The sequence below is a fragment of the Poecilia formosa genome, unplaced genomic scaffold, assembly GCF_000485575.1.
Source record: "Poecilia formosa unplaced genomic scaffold, Poecilia_formosa-5.1.2 Scaffold193, whole genome shotgun sequence".
In the NCBI taxonomy this organism is placed as follows: Eukaryota; Metazoa; Chordata; class Actinopteri; order Cyprinodontiformes; family Poeciliidae; genus Poecilia; species Poecilia formosa.
In genome coordinates, this window is record NW_006800132.1 from 1,092,845 (window position 1) to 1,108,087 (window position 15,243).

Sequence of the window (15,243 nt, forward strand, 5' to 3'; positions counted from 1 at the left end):
TGTGGAAAGTAGAGGAGATATCTGTGGGAAAAGGAGGCGGAGTAAAGCTGGAGCAGCATTAGGCCTTCTGGTGGCCTTTCAGTCCACAAATGTGAAACGTGTGAAGGGTCATGAAGGAGGACCAGTCACTGTGCAGCAGGTCTTAGTAGCTGTAACTAAGTGGTAGTTTCTGTCGGACAAGATCTAAAGTTAGCTTTAAACTTTACATGCAAAATAATTACTTTGGGGGAAGAACAAACTCTATGTACACCAGAGTTATAATTGTTTTGGGTTATTCATTACAGTTTGGTTTTATTTTGTTGTAAATTTTTGTTTGCCTACTTCGGCTGGTTTTAATTAGCTTTAGAGTGTTTTGTAGGTTTTATTGGTTATCATGGTGAGTTTAACAGAAGTAACTGACTGACAAAAAGCTGCTGCAGGAGTCAGAGTCAGCAAGGACAATCTGATGTACAAGTGGTCATTTAAAAAAATAAAATAAAAACGTGCTAATCTCTGTTGGTAACACAAAGACTTTAGGATTATAGCCAAAAAGCAGAAGATGAGGTTCTATACTTTCACAAATATAATGTTCCATAATGTAAATTTTTTTAAACGGCTCATATCAGCTTGGAGGTTAAGTTCCTTATTTATTGAGCTCCGTCGTCTCTGAGTCCATAAAACATCCGGACCTGTCAACTCATTTCATATCTGCAGTGTTGACCGTCACTGCCCGTTGTGAAACAGTCCAAGATCTTCTTTAGATCCAATATCTGTCAGCAGTCTCTGCCTGCACAGGTTCTTTATTCCCTCCACTGAGTTTAATGTAGACTGAAAAAAAGAAAAACAAAACTCTGCTTCTTTTGATGTTGACATAAGAAATACCCCGTCTCTGTAGGGACCCAAAGGTGAGAGAGGAGAGAAAGGAGAGGCCGGACCCCCCGGAGCTGCTGGACCCGCCGGTGCCAAAGGACCCCCTGGAGACGATGGTCCAAAGGGCAACCCTGTAAGTCTGACAGGTTTGCTATTAAAGCCAGTGAAAGTGTGGCTCCTCATGCTCAGGCACAATCTGCTGCTTTAGAAAAAAAGTCACACACCTCAAAGGTGGGTCATTTTACCCAGTCTCATATTCAAGAGCTAAAAAGCCTTTTTATTGAGGGAGATTAGATTTTATGCCTGCATGGTAATGGGAGGCAGTGGGGTCTCTTGGATTTGCAACATCATCATTAAGTTCATTACATTACCTTCACAGGTTGTAACCAAGTACGCCAGGACGAAATCACGACCCAAATTACCTCCCACATTCCAAATGCTGTTTCCAAGGAAATTATTTCTCAGCAGCTGTTCCTCTGGTGTTCTTTTTAACTCTTTTTAACTTTTTTTTCCTCTCTTACAGGGACCTGTTGGGTTCCCTGGAGACCCAGGACCCCCTGGAGAGCCAGGTGTTGCTGTAAGTATGAAAACACACCGCTTGCTTTGTCTGAAAAGATTAAAGAAATTATATTTGTATTTTGATTTCTTTTAGCCTTTTTTTTTTAACCTGTGCATGAATTACAGGGTACTGATGGAGAAGCAGGAGAGAAAGGAGAGGATGGTGAGCCCGGTCAACCTGTAAGTTATCAATACTGTTTATTAGTTAGAATGAATGAATTATTGAATAATATCTGTTACTTAGAACCATAATAAGGACGCACAGGAATCAAATTATCTCTCAAATTTTCACTGTGTATATTTACTGAAGTTTCTCATCATGATATCACAAGGCTACTCTTGGTAAAGATTAAAATAATATCCATACTTTGTAGATCTGTTGTGTGTAATTAAAAAAGAAAAGCAAACAGCAATGAGCTCATGTTGTGTAAAAATAACAAATCACAGCTTTTATTGAATCAGCTTGAAATGACGCCTACAAGGCTGCAAAAAAAAAAGAAAAACGAAAACATAATAATTATAGTAAAAATGTATTCTGAGAAGTGACTGTAATACAATATTCATTTTACTTTGTTGCAAACTATGAAAAAGGTCATTACTGACAAACCTTGGTTCCTGTGATGTAGTTGACATGATTTTTATTGTATTTCACTATCAAAATTGAAGAACAATCGTTCAAAAATAAACATATAACATTTAAAATGTATCAATCTAGAATCAAAATGCCCTTTCTCTGTTTCTTTCTTGAAGGCATTGGTTTGTCCTCCATTTTGAAAGGAACAAAACATATTTATTAATTTGATTTAAAAAATGGTATTTAAATAACAAACTTAAAATCAATTGTAAAAGTTTTCTTTTTAATCTGCAACTACAAAAATATATAATTTTCTCGCCAACAACTGCTTCACGTCCAGGAAAGTCAGCTTACTGGACGTTAGCATTAAGCATGGTCTTTAAGCAAGCTAAAGCCAGATATATACCTACATTTTTTCCTCCAACACAGAAATCTTCTCAGTCACAAGTCTGATAATAGTTATTATTTGTACAAAGTTGATATTTTAAGTCATGAAGTAATCTAAAAAATATATGAACCTGTTGGTTTTCTGGTTCTGTGGCAGATGCTACACACACTGTTTAGCTAACAGTTGACTGAACCAAAATGTTTAGGTAGGATCTGTAACCTTAAAAGCCCTGTTTAGATGAATATTTCATGGTTAAAATATAAATAGTCTTATTGGTAATACTTCACATCCTCCAAAATCCCTTTTTAAAGTGTATTTGTAACTTTGGAGTCATCTTCTAAAATAATGTAAAAAGATGATTTAGGCAAAAAATAAATAAATAAATACACTTTTGGCAAAAGCTTAAACCATCTTTTTAGGAAGCTGTTAATAGGAAAAAATAAACAAATGATGTCAATTTCTGACCAGCATAAATCTTGAACAGCTGCTATCATTGCCTGCACTTTACTGGAAAAATAACAGCATGAAGAAGTGCAGCCATTTATCAAAGTACGAGGTACTGTTATTGACGGTGTCAGGGTTACTGAGCTGTTACTGTCCAGTGAGCTGTGTGATTTAATGATCCATGAACCCCTCTCATCAGTCTTTGTTGCACGCTTGTTTTCAGGGACCCCCGGGTCCTTCTGGAGAGGCCGGTCCACCTGGCCCACCTGGCAAGAGAGTAAGTCCTTGGCTCTTCTAGCTCTTTTCCTTCCAGTAAGTCGTGTCTATGCGTCATTGAATGTGCTTCCAGCCACATTCAAGTCTCGACTAGACACCGACCTAGTTGCATAATTATTAATACTTAAAAAGTTGATTCTCCTGATCAGTAAATTCTTTGGTTAAACAATACAAAACGTATATTTTAATTAAAAAGATGATTTCGCCGCGCGTCGGTGGGCAGTTTTACGCCAACCCCCCGTAGCCAGCGGTTGAATATTGCTTCGTCTGGCAGCAACTTCAACTCAACAACCCAATTTGGCTCTAAAGCTGGAGAGATTCATTCTCATTAAAGGCAGAGTGGCAAAAACAAAGTGGGTGATTTATGGGGTCAAGGTGTTACGCTATCAGTGAGGTAAAGCCTTTTTAAAGCCCACGAAGAAATGAATGTCAGGATGTGAAAATCATGAATCATTTTTTTCTTCCACTTTGTGAGAAATTGAAAGGCTTACTAAAAGGGGGGGGGGAAGATCACAAAAAGAGGGTGAAAATGGAGTTTATGTCATCGTTTCAGTGGGAAAAAAAAAAAGAAAAAAGATGTGCAGCAAGTCTGACACATTATTGATCCGGCGGCCGCCTGCTGGACAGCATCTGCAAAACAGAAGCATGAGACGCGTCTTGCAAAGTTGTTACGAGGTGATTAGGAAAGAGGCGCAGATTCAACAGCTAATAAAAACAAACAATAAAAGCTCTGACTGGAGAACGTGTTCGTCGCGATACAATCATCTTGTCACGCAGTGTGTCATTTAACGTGACGTGGGCGCTGTCCCGTTTAAAGCTTTTAATCATCTTTGAAGAGCAGATCTTAAAACGTCAACAGATGTTACTCACCCCAATTAACACGTACCCTAACAAGCACAGTGCTACCAATCAGGAGGGATTCCTGACAGAAACACCACCAGATGTCCGCCTTTAAGCCATTATGGTGCCATTTTTTAACTTTTTTCTTTTTAATTGTGTTAGTAGCGGTGATGGTGTTGATTTCCACACACATAAAAGCAAGAAAAATGAAAAAAGTCTGCCAAAAGTTGCAGAGAAATCTTTTGGCATTAATGACGATCAAAGTAAGATATTCAGCGCAAATATAAGTTAATTAGCTCAAAATTTTATTTCCATTTATCTTTGAAAACAAATTAGGAGAAATATTATTTTAGAGACCTAATGGACCAGCACCCTGCACAGGAAATTAAAAACTCTAAGAGCCCAGTCGTCTGCGATAATGTTGGATGACTGCTTGTGATGCAAAAATGTATTTTGAAAAGTCATCACAATACTTTATATGCTCTTTAGTGAACGGAAGTATCTAGAAGTCCCACTTTCTTACAGAAGAAGTAAACGTTTTTCTCAAGAGCCCATTTTTAAAATTCATTATTAGCTTTTGAAAAAAAGAAACAGACATTTATTTAGGTTTTATACTTTTAAGACTTCGAAGTTATCTTTCTCTTGGTTTTAATCTTGTACCAACCAGGAAGACACTAGTATATTAAAATCTATTGGATTATTAATTCTCACTCCATTGTGTCAGTATATCTCACAAATTATTTGAGTTTGTAAATTCACCAAACTATCCAAACATTATGATGAAAGTTGACATAGTTGCTACAGTAGCAACTTTTTCTCATGTATATTTGCAGCTTATTTTCCACGTTTGTACAAAAAAAAATAAAGAAGAAGAAGAAGAAGAAGTTACTCACCAAAGTTGAAGATAATAATGACATTTTTCTTTTTTTTTTGGTCCAATGAGAAAATGTGCATGTGCTGCATTTTCTAACCAAGGCTGATTGCTTCCCCACTGCGTCGACAGAAATCTGTATTCCATTTATTATCATGGTATAAACTTACGCAGCACCTGAACGGCTGGGGGGGATTACAGTGAGGAAGGAGCTATTTTGTAATCACACACAGGTCTTAGGTGACCAGTACTCCTCTGCTAGTCTGTCCTTTGAATGTGTAATTTCTAAGATTTTTTAAAATTTTTTACCTTTTGAATTTCCTGCTGTCTCTTCACTTTGCCCATAGCAACTATGTGTTTCGAAACGATTCTTGAGTGAAGCCACGTTTAATTTCTCAAGCTCGCATGCGCATTTCTATTTCTGGTTTCACTGACAGTCCTGCACTTTTTATCTGAAGAAATGTTATCCAGTGAAAACTTTGGCAATCAGCATTTGAAGCACAAACCCAGTAGGACGACCCAAAAAAAAAAAAAAAAAAAAAAAGATGGGGGGCATTTGGGGGGAACCTTGACATGAAGAGCACACCTTACGCGCCGCCGTCGTCTTGACACGCGGCGGCAGAAACGGTCCTTTGTGCTGATGAAGAGCCTGCCTCTTCACCACCAGTGAGAGGTACAAATCAGGAGAAGATGAAAGCTCCGAGACCTGAAGAGAGCTCGCATTATGGGCTCTCAGTCAACAACACTCAGCCTGCCCGTCGGCCAGATCAGAGCAGAATCATGGCGGAGGGCGGTTTTGAAGATGGAGACTAGAGGCGGAGTTGAAAGGGATCCTCGAGGCCAGGAGAGAGAATCTGACCGGGGGAGAAGACGCGGCCACGCCGGCGTGATTGAAGAAGGCCGTGCGTTCCCGTTTGAATCTCTCAGCTTGATTGTGTGTTTCTGTGGGGCGGACAAAGGACACTCACTCCGATGGATCTTGACATAGCTAAGCGGCGCATGTTTGATGTCACCGGGTTACTTGAAGACTGTTGCTACTTTGCATTTATCAACTGGGACAAATAGTCAGAAAGAAATCTAATAATAAAGAAGGTAAAAATACCAAAACACTTGGAAGCTCAGGAGACGGTCCAATGAAATCTCTTGTAATAAACGTCCTGGGGTTTGTTTTTGTTTTTTTTCTACCCCCAAGACAACAAGCCGTGAATATTTTGTGGAATTTTATTTAAGTTTTTTTTTTTTATGGTTTGCTTGCTTTTTGTTATTCAGGCAAGTTTAGATTTTGTGTTTTTATTTAATTTTATTAATGTTGTGAAGTGGTCTAACCAGACTCAATGTGAATCTGAAAGAGAACCTGTGAAGTGTTAGAGCCTCCAAAGTCTTGAAGCTCCTCGAGGTAAATTAGTCAGAATTCCAGTGGAAACGTCCAAAAAGCCAGTCCGCAATTTACAAGGATGGTTTTATTTCCTGCTACGCCAATAAAAAAATATTCCATTAGACGTTAAAACTAGCAAGACAGCTCAGTTTAAGTTCACCTGCTGTCGTACCAAAATGTCCAGACCAGCTCCTCTAAATCCAAGCTGAAAATGTAGTTACCTTTGATTAATAATTGCTGAAAAATAGGCTTATTGTGATTCGGATCACAACTTTTCATTACTTTTCTTCATTATTGCACTGCAATGTAATGTTTTTTTTGTTTTGTTTTTTATCTGATATTTTATGTTTTGTACTTTAAACTGCCTTGTTCCTGAAATGTGCTGCATTAAAAACTTGCCTTGGTTTTTTTTTCTCCTCTGCTTTTCAGTTGCTAAAAGCAGCTACATGGAGTATTGAGCCTTAATAAAAAAGAAAAAGACATTAAGCTTTATTTTGCTTTTTAAAACATTCGAGTTAGATTCTGAAATTGAGATAAAACGCATTTCTAGTGTTTGATCCTTAGATAGATTATGTGTCCATGTATCAAATCTGTTCATTTTTGTAATACGACTAAAGCATATAGCAAACCAGTTGGTTGATTTTTTTATGTTTTTAATCCACTTTTTTTCACTCAATTCTGATTTAGTTTTATTGAAGCGTGACTGTAACCTGCGTGACTGTAACCTGCAGCTGCAGACTGGCTGACAGTAACAGACCTACTGTACTGCACTGTCACAGATCTGAGAAGACCGTCTGCTTACATGCATGTTGGGGTTTTACACTGTCGTGTTGAGAAACTAAAACATTCTCCTCTGGCTCCTCAGGGACCTCCTGGAGCTTTAGGAGCCGAGGGCCGGCAAGGAGAGAAGGGCGCCAAGGTAAGAAAATCCCTGCACGCTTCAGGCGAGAGTCACCTGAGCTGAATTAAATGTTAGTGTAGTTTAACTTCCATGACAGATTACACGGAAATAAACATGTTGCAGTAAAATGTTCTTTGCTCTGACCAAAGAAAAACAGCGCTTATGGTGGCGCAAAGCTGTAATCTGCGCCACCATAAGTATGGAAATGCAGACGCGTCGTTTTCAGACTCGGCTCCCGTCAGCTGGTGAAAGCAGCACCATCCGTCCCTTCGTCGCTGCCTCCGCAGCGACTCGAGTCTGATAATTAAAGATAGTTTTTGCGATCCTTCGGTGCTTTTGTTCATTAATTTCACAGCTGCTACAAAAAGCTGGAAACGATACAAGATGGAGAGCAGTGCAGCTGAATGCAACCGCGGCAGCAAGTCCTGTGAAAACTGTTGAGAGCGTTGTCGTAGTCTCTGCTCACTTCTCAGCCCAGACTTGATTTCCTGTAACTTTCCTCCATGTTACAGGACGCATTCAGCTATTCTTGTTCCCACTCTGAGCCTTATTTAAAGCATCACAAGCACATATTATTTCAGACCCTCGCTTACTTGTTGACACTTGCCGGGTATGCAAACTGCATATTTATTTTAAACTCTGCGCAGGCTGTGGCTGAACTCTGATAAAATGAAAAAAGAAAGGAAAAAAAAACACTGTGTTGACAACAAAGTACCAGAGTTGTTTATGGTTTGCAGTTTTTTTTGTTTGTGTGTTTTTTTAAGGCCATCACGCATGCTGTGTTGATGGCTACAGTGCTCCTTTATGTCCTGTTATTTTGCTCTACATTCATATTTAAATACATGCCAGCAGCTTGTTTAGATTTTGGGCTGTCCTTTCAAATGTTAGATCAGACATGAAAATATTATTTGTGTACATGTCTAGCGTCCTGTTTTGATTGTTTTTTCTATATCCACATGCAGGGTGAAGCGGGCGCTGAGGGCCCAGCTGGTAAAACAGGACCCGTTGGACCCCAAGGACCTCCTGGAAAGCCCGGTCCAGAGGGTCTGCGTGGAATCCCTGGCCCTGTGGTACGTCACTGTTTACAGGCTTGCAAAGCCTTGATTTTTTTATTTTATTTTTTTACAATTTGTTCCATTTTAAATGAAAACTCCAGTGTGTTATACTGGCATTTTATCTTGCAGACAAAAATGCAGCATACAGTAATTGTGAAATTGAAGGGTAGGACTTTATTTGAAGGGGTGTGCATAAGACTGACAGGACACTATCATGAACATGAATGTTTATGACACTTTTAACGCAAAGCTGTACTAAAACTTGCATTAAAAGTCCATTAAAAGTGTCAACTTTGCATTAGAAGTGTCATCATTTACCAAATGACAGCATTATGTCGCACCCTTCAAATAAAGTGTTTCCTGATAAAAACATTTTCACAAGTAAAAATGTAAAAACTGTGTTGGACATTTGGACTCAGGCCCACTTACCCCAGCGCCCCTAAATAAATCAATTAGAATCAATGCAAATGTATCGTTTCTCTTTTTCTTCGGTTAGTTCATCACATAAAACCCAAACAAAATCCAGTGAAGTTTGTGGTCAGAACATGACAAAATATGAAAATGTTCAGTGAATACTTTCACAGGCCGACTGAGACACGCACACACACACACACACACGCACACACACACACACACATATAAAAGTACCGCGAAGGCATGATGATAGACTTCATGGAATAATCGATACTCCCATTTGGCTTGTACTTTAGTTTTACTTGTTTATTTCAGCACACTTTTCCTCCCTGTTTGGGCTATTAATCATCGAGTCGCACACAGGAAATCAATGGCGGAGCGGTGAAAATACAGCAGCCCCATGATGCTCTCTTCAATTGAATGGTTTTTCACAGGGTGAACAAGGGCTGCCCGGTGCTTCAGGACAGGACGGTCCACCAGGTCCGATGGTAAGTATTCAGAGTCCGTCCCGTCGTCTCTCGCCTGTCTGGATTTATCCCTGCCACCAGTTTTCTCTCTCTCTCTCTTTCTCTCTCTCTCTCGTCTGTGAGCTTTTTGAACCCACAAAGTCCCAATAAAAACGCACGTTGACCTCACATTTTATGGATTTGTCTTGTCCGAAAAGCCTTTTTTTATTCAATGTCTTTCGTCACGCTTTCCTTTTTTCCTCCACACCTTTTCCATCGGAGTGTTTTCCCTAATTGCTCCGATCGATTTTTTTTTTTTTTTTTTCCCCTTTTTCTCATCGTAACATTTCAATGTGTTCGTCCTGCAGGGTCCACCAGGTCTGCCAGGCTTGAAAGGCGACCCCGGCTCCAAAGGTGAAAAGGTGAGTCCGTTTTTTTTGTTTTTTTTCTCTCCTCCATTTTCTTGTATCCATTTGTAAGCTTGTCTCGTCCTAAACTTAAGATGTTATTTACAAAAACCTCTCTGTAGCAGCCTGGTTCAGAACACCATTGTGGACTTTATGCATCATCTCAGAATAATTGCCATGTTTTCTTCAAAAGGGCTTCAGGAAAGACTTTTATTTCTTTTTTCTTTTTGTCTCCTTCCCTGAAAAAGAAAATGTTTTCATGGGATTGAAAAAGCAGCTGAATATGATGCATCACTCCAATCTGTCCAATCTTTCTATTTTCCTTGCTCCTACTGTCACATTTGTTGGTGAAGAATAACTGCTAAGGATATTCAGACAGGGCACATTACTCTATCTAAATTGCCTCAAACGCCCTGACATGATGGCTTGAAAGAAACTATTTGGAAGCACACAACAGAATCTGAGTGTGTGTGTGTGTGTGTGTGTGTGTGTGGTCTTCATCTCTAATGCAGTTGAATCACAGGACCCGGCTGGAGCTTGCTTATTTCAAAAGTCCTTGGATCTGTGGTGTGAAACGACCTTTGCGTTTCCACCGACTTTCTTTCATACGTGTTGCCGAAGCGGCATCTCTGTTAACACGCTTAGTGTTTCTCTCTCTCTCTCTCTTGTGAAAAGCAACTCAGACTGCAGGTATTTTTATTTTGTTTCTCGTTTGATTTGACTGTCTCGTGTGTGTGTGCGTGTGTGTGTGTGTGTGTGTGTGTGCCTTTTCGCTCTGCAGGGTCACCCAGGTTTGATCGGCTTGATTGGACCCCCTGGAGAGCAAGGAGAGAAAGGAGATCGAGGTCTTCCCGGACCCCAGGGCACTCCCGGTGGCAAAGGTGACTCTGTAAGTGCAGCTTGGCCTTCAACTCGTACTACCTGTATCCCGTTCGCCCTTCCAGCTGTGGCTAAAGGTGGAGACACGGTCACTGCTGTTTGAACTCTGCTGCATATCCAAGTCCTACAGCAGCCACTCTCAGACTTTCTATCTACTTCTTCTCGGCTGCAGCTGATGACATCATCGCTGTTTTTAGACCGTCTTCAGAATGTGTTGGACTATTACAGAAGCACTAGTCGAAATGTTGTGGCCAATTTCCGAGCTTTGGTTTTTGTAAAGCTTAGACGTCCCGGTACCAATTCTAGTTGATGCTGATTATTTCTCTTTGGGAGCTGCAGTAGCAGAAGATTTAGGAACAGTGTTACTTTTTCTGGCCGTCCTGCTATGAGCAATCATTAATCATTCATATTTCAAAAAATACATTTATATTTCTATCTTAAATAAGTAATGAATAAAGGTAGTGCTAGCAAACAGCATGGTTAGCGTGGCTAGAATTATTAAAGTCAAAAGAGGCTATTAGTCGTGTTGAGCCTCTCTTTTACCTGCCGAAAAAAGTCTTGCTCTCTCTCACCTTCTTGCAGTACTGCAGACACATCTGGACATTTCGGAGAAAACACAGTTTTGTCTGAACTGCGTCTGGAATCAGCTAACTTTGAGCCTTCAGTCAGTAACAACATCCACAACGAAGAGTTGTCAGCACAGTAGCATAGCCTGATGGAAACAGGATGAGTTTCTCACCATTCAGTCACCGATTAGAACTGTTCAAGCTACAATTCTTGCGATTTTCTCTGTCGCAAAATGTATCTAGTTGTAGTTCAGTAGTTTAATATTACATGTTTGTTTGTTTTTTTCCTTAATCTTCTCACAGTCTTCCTGAAATGTGTATAGGCAACATCCATGTACAAGCCTGGGATTATTCTCAGTTTATTAAATGTTTTCAGAAGCGACCTCACACACCGGATCACTCTAAGCTACAAGTTTGTTCTTACAAAGCCGCCGCCGTATTAAAAGTTCTGTTTTCAGTGATAACTGTTGAAAAGCAGGTGAAACGTCTGGTATAACATCAGCCTTGGTCCAGTTTTACAGGAACCTTTCTGTAAAACTGAACTAAGTATTGCCTTTCTTTGCTGTGGTAAGAAGCCGAGATGTTGTATTTTACTAAAGGGCTTAAGAGTTTTATTCCCGTTTAATTTTAGAATTGGATTGAAGGTCCTGTTTCATTATTCCTCTCTTGATAAGGTAATGACCTCACTGATTCAAATGGAAACGGCTTAATATTAGAATTTAATTTGCTTTCTTTTGATGAATAACTAACATTCATTTAACCTCTTCATTTATACCAGAGTTTGTTTGTTTTTTGTTTTGTTTTGTTTCCAGCTCTCATTACAAAAGCCTCAGACTGAAATTTATTTTGTATCTATTGACAGATCTTTTTGTGTTTCAGGGTATCAGTGGAGCTTCTGGTCCCCTTGGTCCCCCTGGGCCCCCTGGTCTACCTGTATGTATTATATTTCATAGGATGTATATTTATTTCCTGTATAGAATACCAAACTCCTGTTCTGTCCCTTGTGACCCAGGGCCCTCAAGGTCCGAAAGGAGCCAAGGGTTCAAGTGTAAGTACAAACTAAGCTGCTACATGTAGCCTATATGTATTACCAGTTAGCTTTCAAACCAGTTGAATAATCCATCTTCCGTATGTCTTTTGTTTTCCTCTCCAGGGTCCCGCTGGTCCAAAAGGAGACACTGGTTCAATAGGTCCTCCAGGTCCTCCTGTAAGTGACTTTAGTTCTTCTTCTATTTCGATCAACTCTACACAAGGCCGAGTCGTAAACCTAGCCACGCTGTGTGATACCAGGGCCCACCGGGTGAGGTCATCCAGCCCCTTCCCATTCAGTCGCCCAAGAAGACCAAGCGCTCCAGTGACATGCAGTCGGATGCCGCCGGCGCCTTTGCGGATTACGGCGAAGGCATGGAGGACATCTTTGGCTCTCTCAACAACCTCAAACAGGACATAGAACGCATGAAATACCCCATGGGCACGCAAAACAACCCGGCCAGAACATGCAAAGACCTCCAGCTGTGCCACCCCGAGTTCCCCGACGGTGAGTAATCCACGGTTTCAGGTGTGGCCGACAAGTCAAAGGTTTGCGCACTTCTGCTAATTCCTTTTGACGAAAATAAGTCTTCAGTCATTTTACTGGCTTGGTTTTATGTCCAGTGGAAGGAGGAACCACATTTTGTCATGTTACAACTACGAATCTGTACTTTTTCTACATGTGAGAGACGGGCTTAACGAGCAGACCTTCAGCACAAAGCACATAATGCTTGTCTGTTAGTTTGAAAATAGCTTATGCTTTTGGACAGAGAGCATATTTGAATGCTGATTTTCATGTTTTGCCACAGGTTCTCAAATGGATTCAGACCTTAATGTTGACTGGACCATTCTAACACACAGATATGCTTTGAAGAACTCGTGTTTTGTAGCTCTGGCTGCGTGTTTAGTGTCACTGTGTTGCTGAGCAGTGAACCTCCTACCCCGTCTCAAGTCTGTTTCAACTTGTAACAGGTTTACCAAGTGGATGGTGTGTTCAGGGTTCTTTTTCTTGCTAGGACAAATAAGTTACAATGCGACTTGTCTAACCCAGGCACCCACATAACTTATGGCAAACTTTAAATTGAAGTTTTTACAGCGTTCTTTCAACAACGGCTCCTTTTGCCACTGTGTCTGACTATATGCAGATGACCTTGTTTTGGTAGGCTGGTAAAACTCTTTACATTTTCAGATGCTAAATGAAATTAGGCTTGTCACAATAACATGTTTTACTGGACGATAAATTGTCCCAGTAAATATTGCGATAAATGATAATATCGTTGTTTTGAGATATTTTCTCAGGTAATGATTTGATAACGGGATAATAATGCAAGTTTGTCCTCTCAAAGACCAATAAACATTAATAGTGTAAAGAACATTAAAAACAGAAATAAAAACCACACAGTAACAAAACTATAAACAAAATGGACTATGAGGTCTCTGTGAACAATATTTAAAAAAAATATTAATCACCAGAAAGAAAATTGTTGTCCCTTTTTACTAAATATGTGATGTCAAAAAATGACTTCAAATTGATTTTCCTCCGTTCTCTTCAGGTGAGTACTGGATTGATCCCAACCAAGGCTGCTCTGGGGATTCATTCAAAGTCTACTGTAACTTCACTGCTGGGGGTGAAACCTGCATCTATCCGGACAAAAAGTCCAATGGGGTAAGCGACTTTGCATTAGTAAAATAAACATAGCATTAGGAAACTCCTGATTTCCTTCCTTTAAGACCTTCATGCTGCACTGTAATTACCAAAGAAGGTTTTGTTTCGGCTTGGAGAAACTTTTGGGAGCATTTGAATGTTTGCAAAATACCACAAAAGTCCTCTGGCATTAAGTTTTTTTATATTATTATTTCATAGAGAAAAGCACAGAAAACTTTCTCTATTTTCCTGAATAATAAGCTGTGATTTTACCCCAGAGGTTTCGCTTTTATACTGTTTTCATGTTTTGTTCATGACTGAGTGCAGGTTATATTACCCATGATGACTCCACACGCCGATGTTCTGCTCTGTTGTCTGCAGGTCAGAATATCCTCGTGGCCTAAGGAGACTCCAGGTTCATGGTTCAGTGAATTCAAGCGGGGTAAAATAGTGAGTGTTTCTGTTTTTCACCTGTCTCCCACCACACTCCGGTCCTCACCTCGTCTCTTGGGTTCTGTCTGCGTTCTCCCAGTCCCTGCAGTCAGAACTTTAGTTTGAGTTTATTAGAAGCTTCTGTCAGGGTTTCATACAGTAATGTCTCTTTTTTCATAATGAAAGTCAGAGTTTGAGCTTCACCATCGGACCTATTTACAGCTTTATGTGTTTCTGTAGGAAAAATATGAGGTTGGATGTTTATGTTCATGTAGTCACTGAACTTGAAGTACTTTTAATACCTGTAGTTAATACCTGTAGTAACCCCTAACAACCAGTTACACTGGTTCGCCAGAAGCATTTTGAGACAAACATACTGTTTTAAATTTATTCAGTCTTGAATGAAAATGTGTGTTTTTTGAAACAAATCAGCAAAACATGAAAGGCATCCGAATAGTTTTTTTCTGTGTCCAAAAGAGTAACTTTAGTGATCCTTAGCTTTTTATATAAATAGTTAGTTAAGGGACATTTTTATCAGAGAGGATGATAAACCAAACGGCCAAAATCTCCTGAAAAGGAGACAAAACTGAGTTTTTAAAAAAAAAACTACCTATACATACTTTAGTGTCTATGCAAAAGCTTAACGATGGAAAAGATCTGATTTTATTTATCTGTTGCAAATAGAGAAGCTAAACCTAATAACCCTATTGCTACAGAACTAATATAACATTGAATATTACAATTGCAATGTTATTTATAAAACAGGTACTGTGATTATTTAATTTTTTTATGCATAAGCTTTACCAAAAATATACAACAAACACCTGCCTGATTCAGTGAAAATCTTTAATTGATTATTGTACAGAATATTCAATAAATGTAGTTATTACATTACATTTATTTACATTTGATTATTACATTTATTGAATGAAATTATTACATTATGCTAAACATAAAACCCTCCCCTACTTTTCGTGCTCTTCTCCTTCCTTTCCCTCCCTGACAGTTTTCCTACGTGGATGCTGACGGAAACTCGATCAACATGGTACAGATGACCTTCCTCAGACTACTGACCGCCTCAGCCAGGCAAAACTTCACCTACAGCTGCCACCAGTCTGTGGCGTGGCACGACGCGGCCAGCGACAGCCACGACAAGGCACTGCGCTTCCTGGGTGCCAACGACGAGGAGATGTCTTTCGACAACAACCCGTTCCTCCAGGCCATCTCGGATGGCTGTTCGGTAAGCGGAGTCCGTAGATAAGACTTTGGATGTTGGTTGTTGAGATGCGCTGAC

At 39.8% G+C, this 15,243-nt stretch overlaps 1 protein-coding gene across 5 annotated transcripts in view; it reads left to right on the forward strand.

Moving 5' to 3' along the window:
* The window catches only part of col11a1a (collagen, type XI, alpha 1a), a 96,825-nt gene that overhangs the window by 78,916 nt on the left and 2,666 nt on the right, over positions 1-15,243 (forward strand). For all 5 annotated transcript variants that reach the window (XM_007566597.2, XM_016678920.1, XM_016678921.1 and 2 more), the window contains 16 exons: positions 875-982; positions 1,373-1,426; positions 1,534-1,587; positions 3,037-3,090; positions 7,041-7,094; positions 8,039-8,146; positions 8,980-9,033; positions 9,360-9,413; positions 10,180-10,287; positions 11,723-11,776; positions 11,856-11,891; positions 11,997-12,050; positions 12,134-12,380; positions 13,426-13,538; positions 13,899-13,967; positions 14,956-15,189. In XM_007566597.2, coding sequence (XP_007566659.1) covers positions 875-982; positions 1,373-1,426; positions 1,534-1,587; positions 3,037-3,090; positions 7,041-7,094; positions 8,039-8,146; positions 8,980-9,033; positions 9,360-9,413; positions 10,180-10,287; positions 11,723-11,776; positions 11,856-11,891; positions 11,997-12,050; positions 12,134-12,380; positions 13,426-13,538; positions 13,899-13,967; positions 14,956-15,189 — 1,455 coding nt within the window. The remainder of the gene's footprint in view (positions 1-874; positions 983-1,372; positions 1,427-1,533; positions 1,588-3,036; positions 3,091-7,040; positions 7,095-8,038; positions 8,147-8,979; positions 9,034-9,359; positions 9,414-10,179; positions 10,288-11,722; positions 11,777-11,855; positions 11,892-11,996; positions 12,051-12,133; positions 12,381-13,425; positions 13,539-13,898; positions 13,968-14,955; positions 15,190-15,243) is intronic.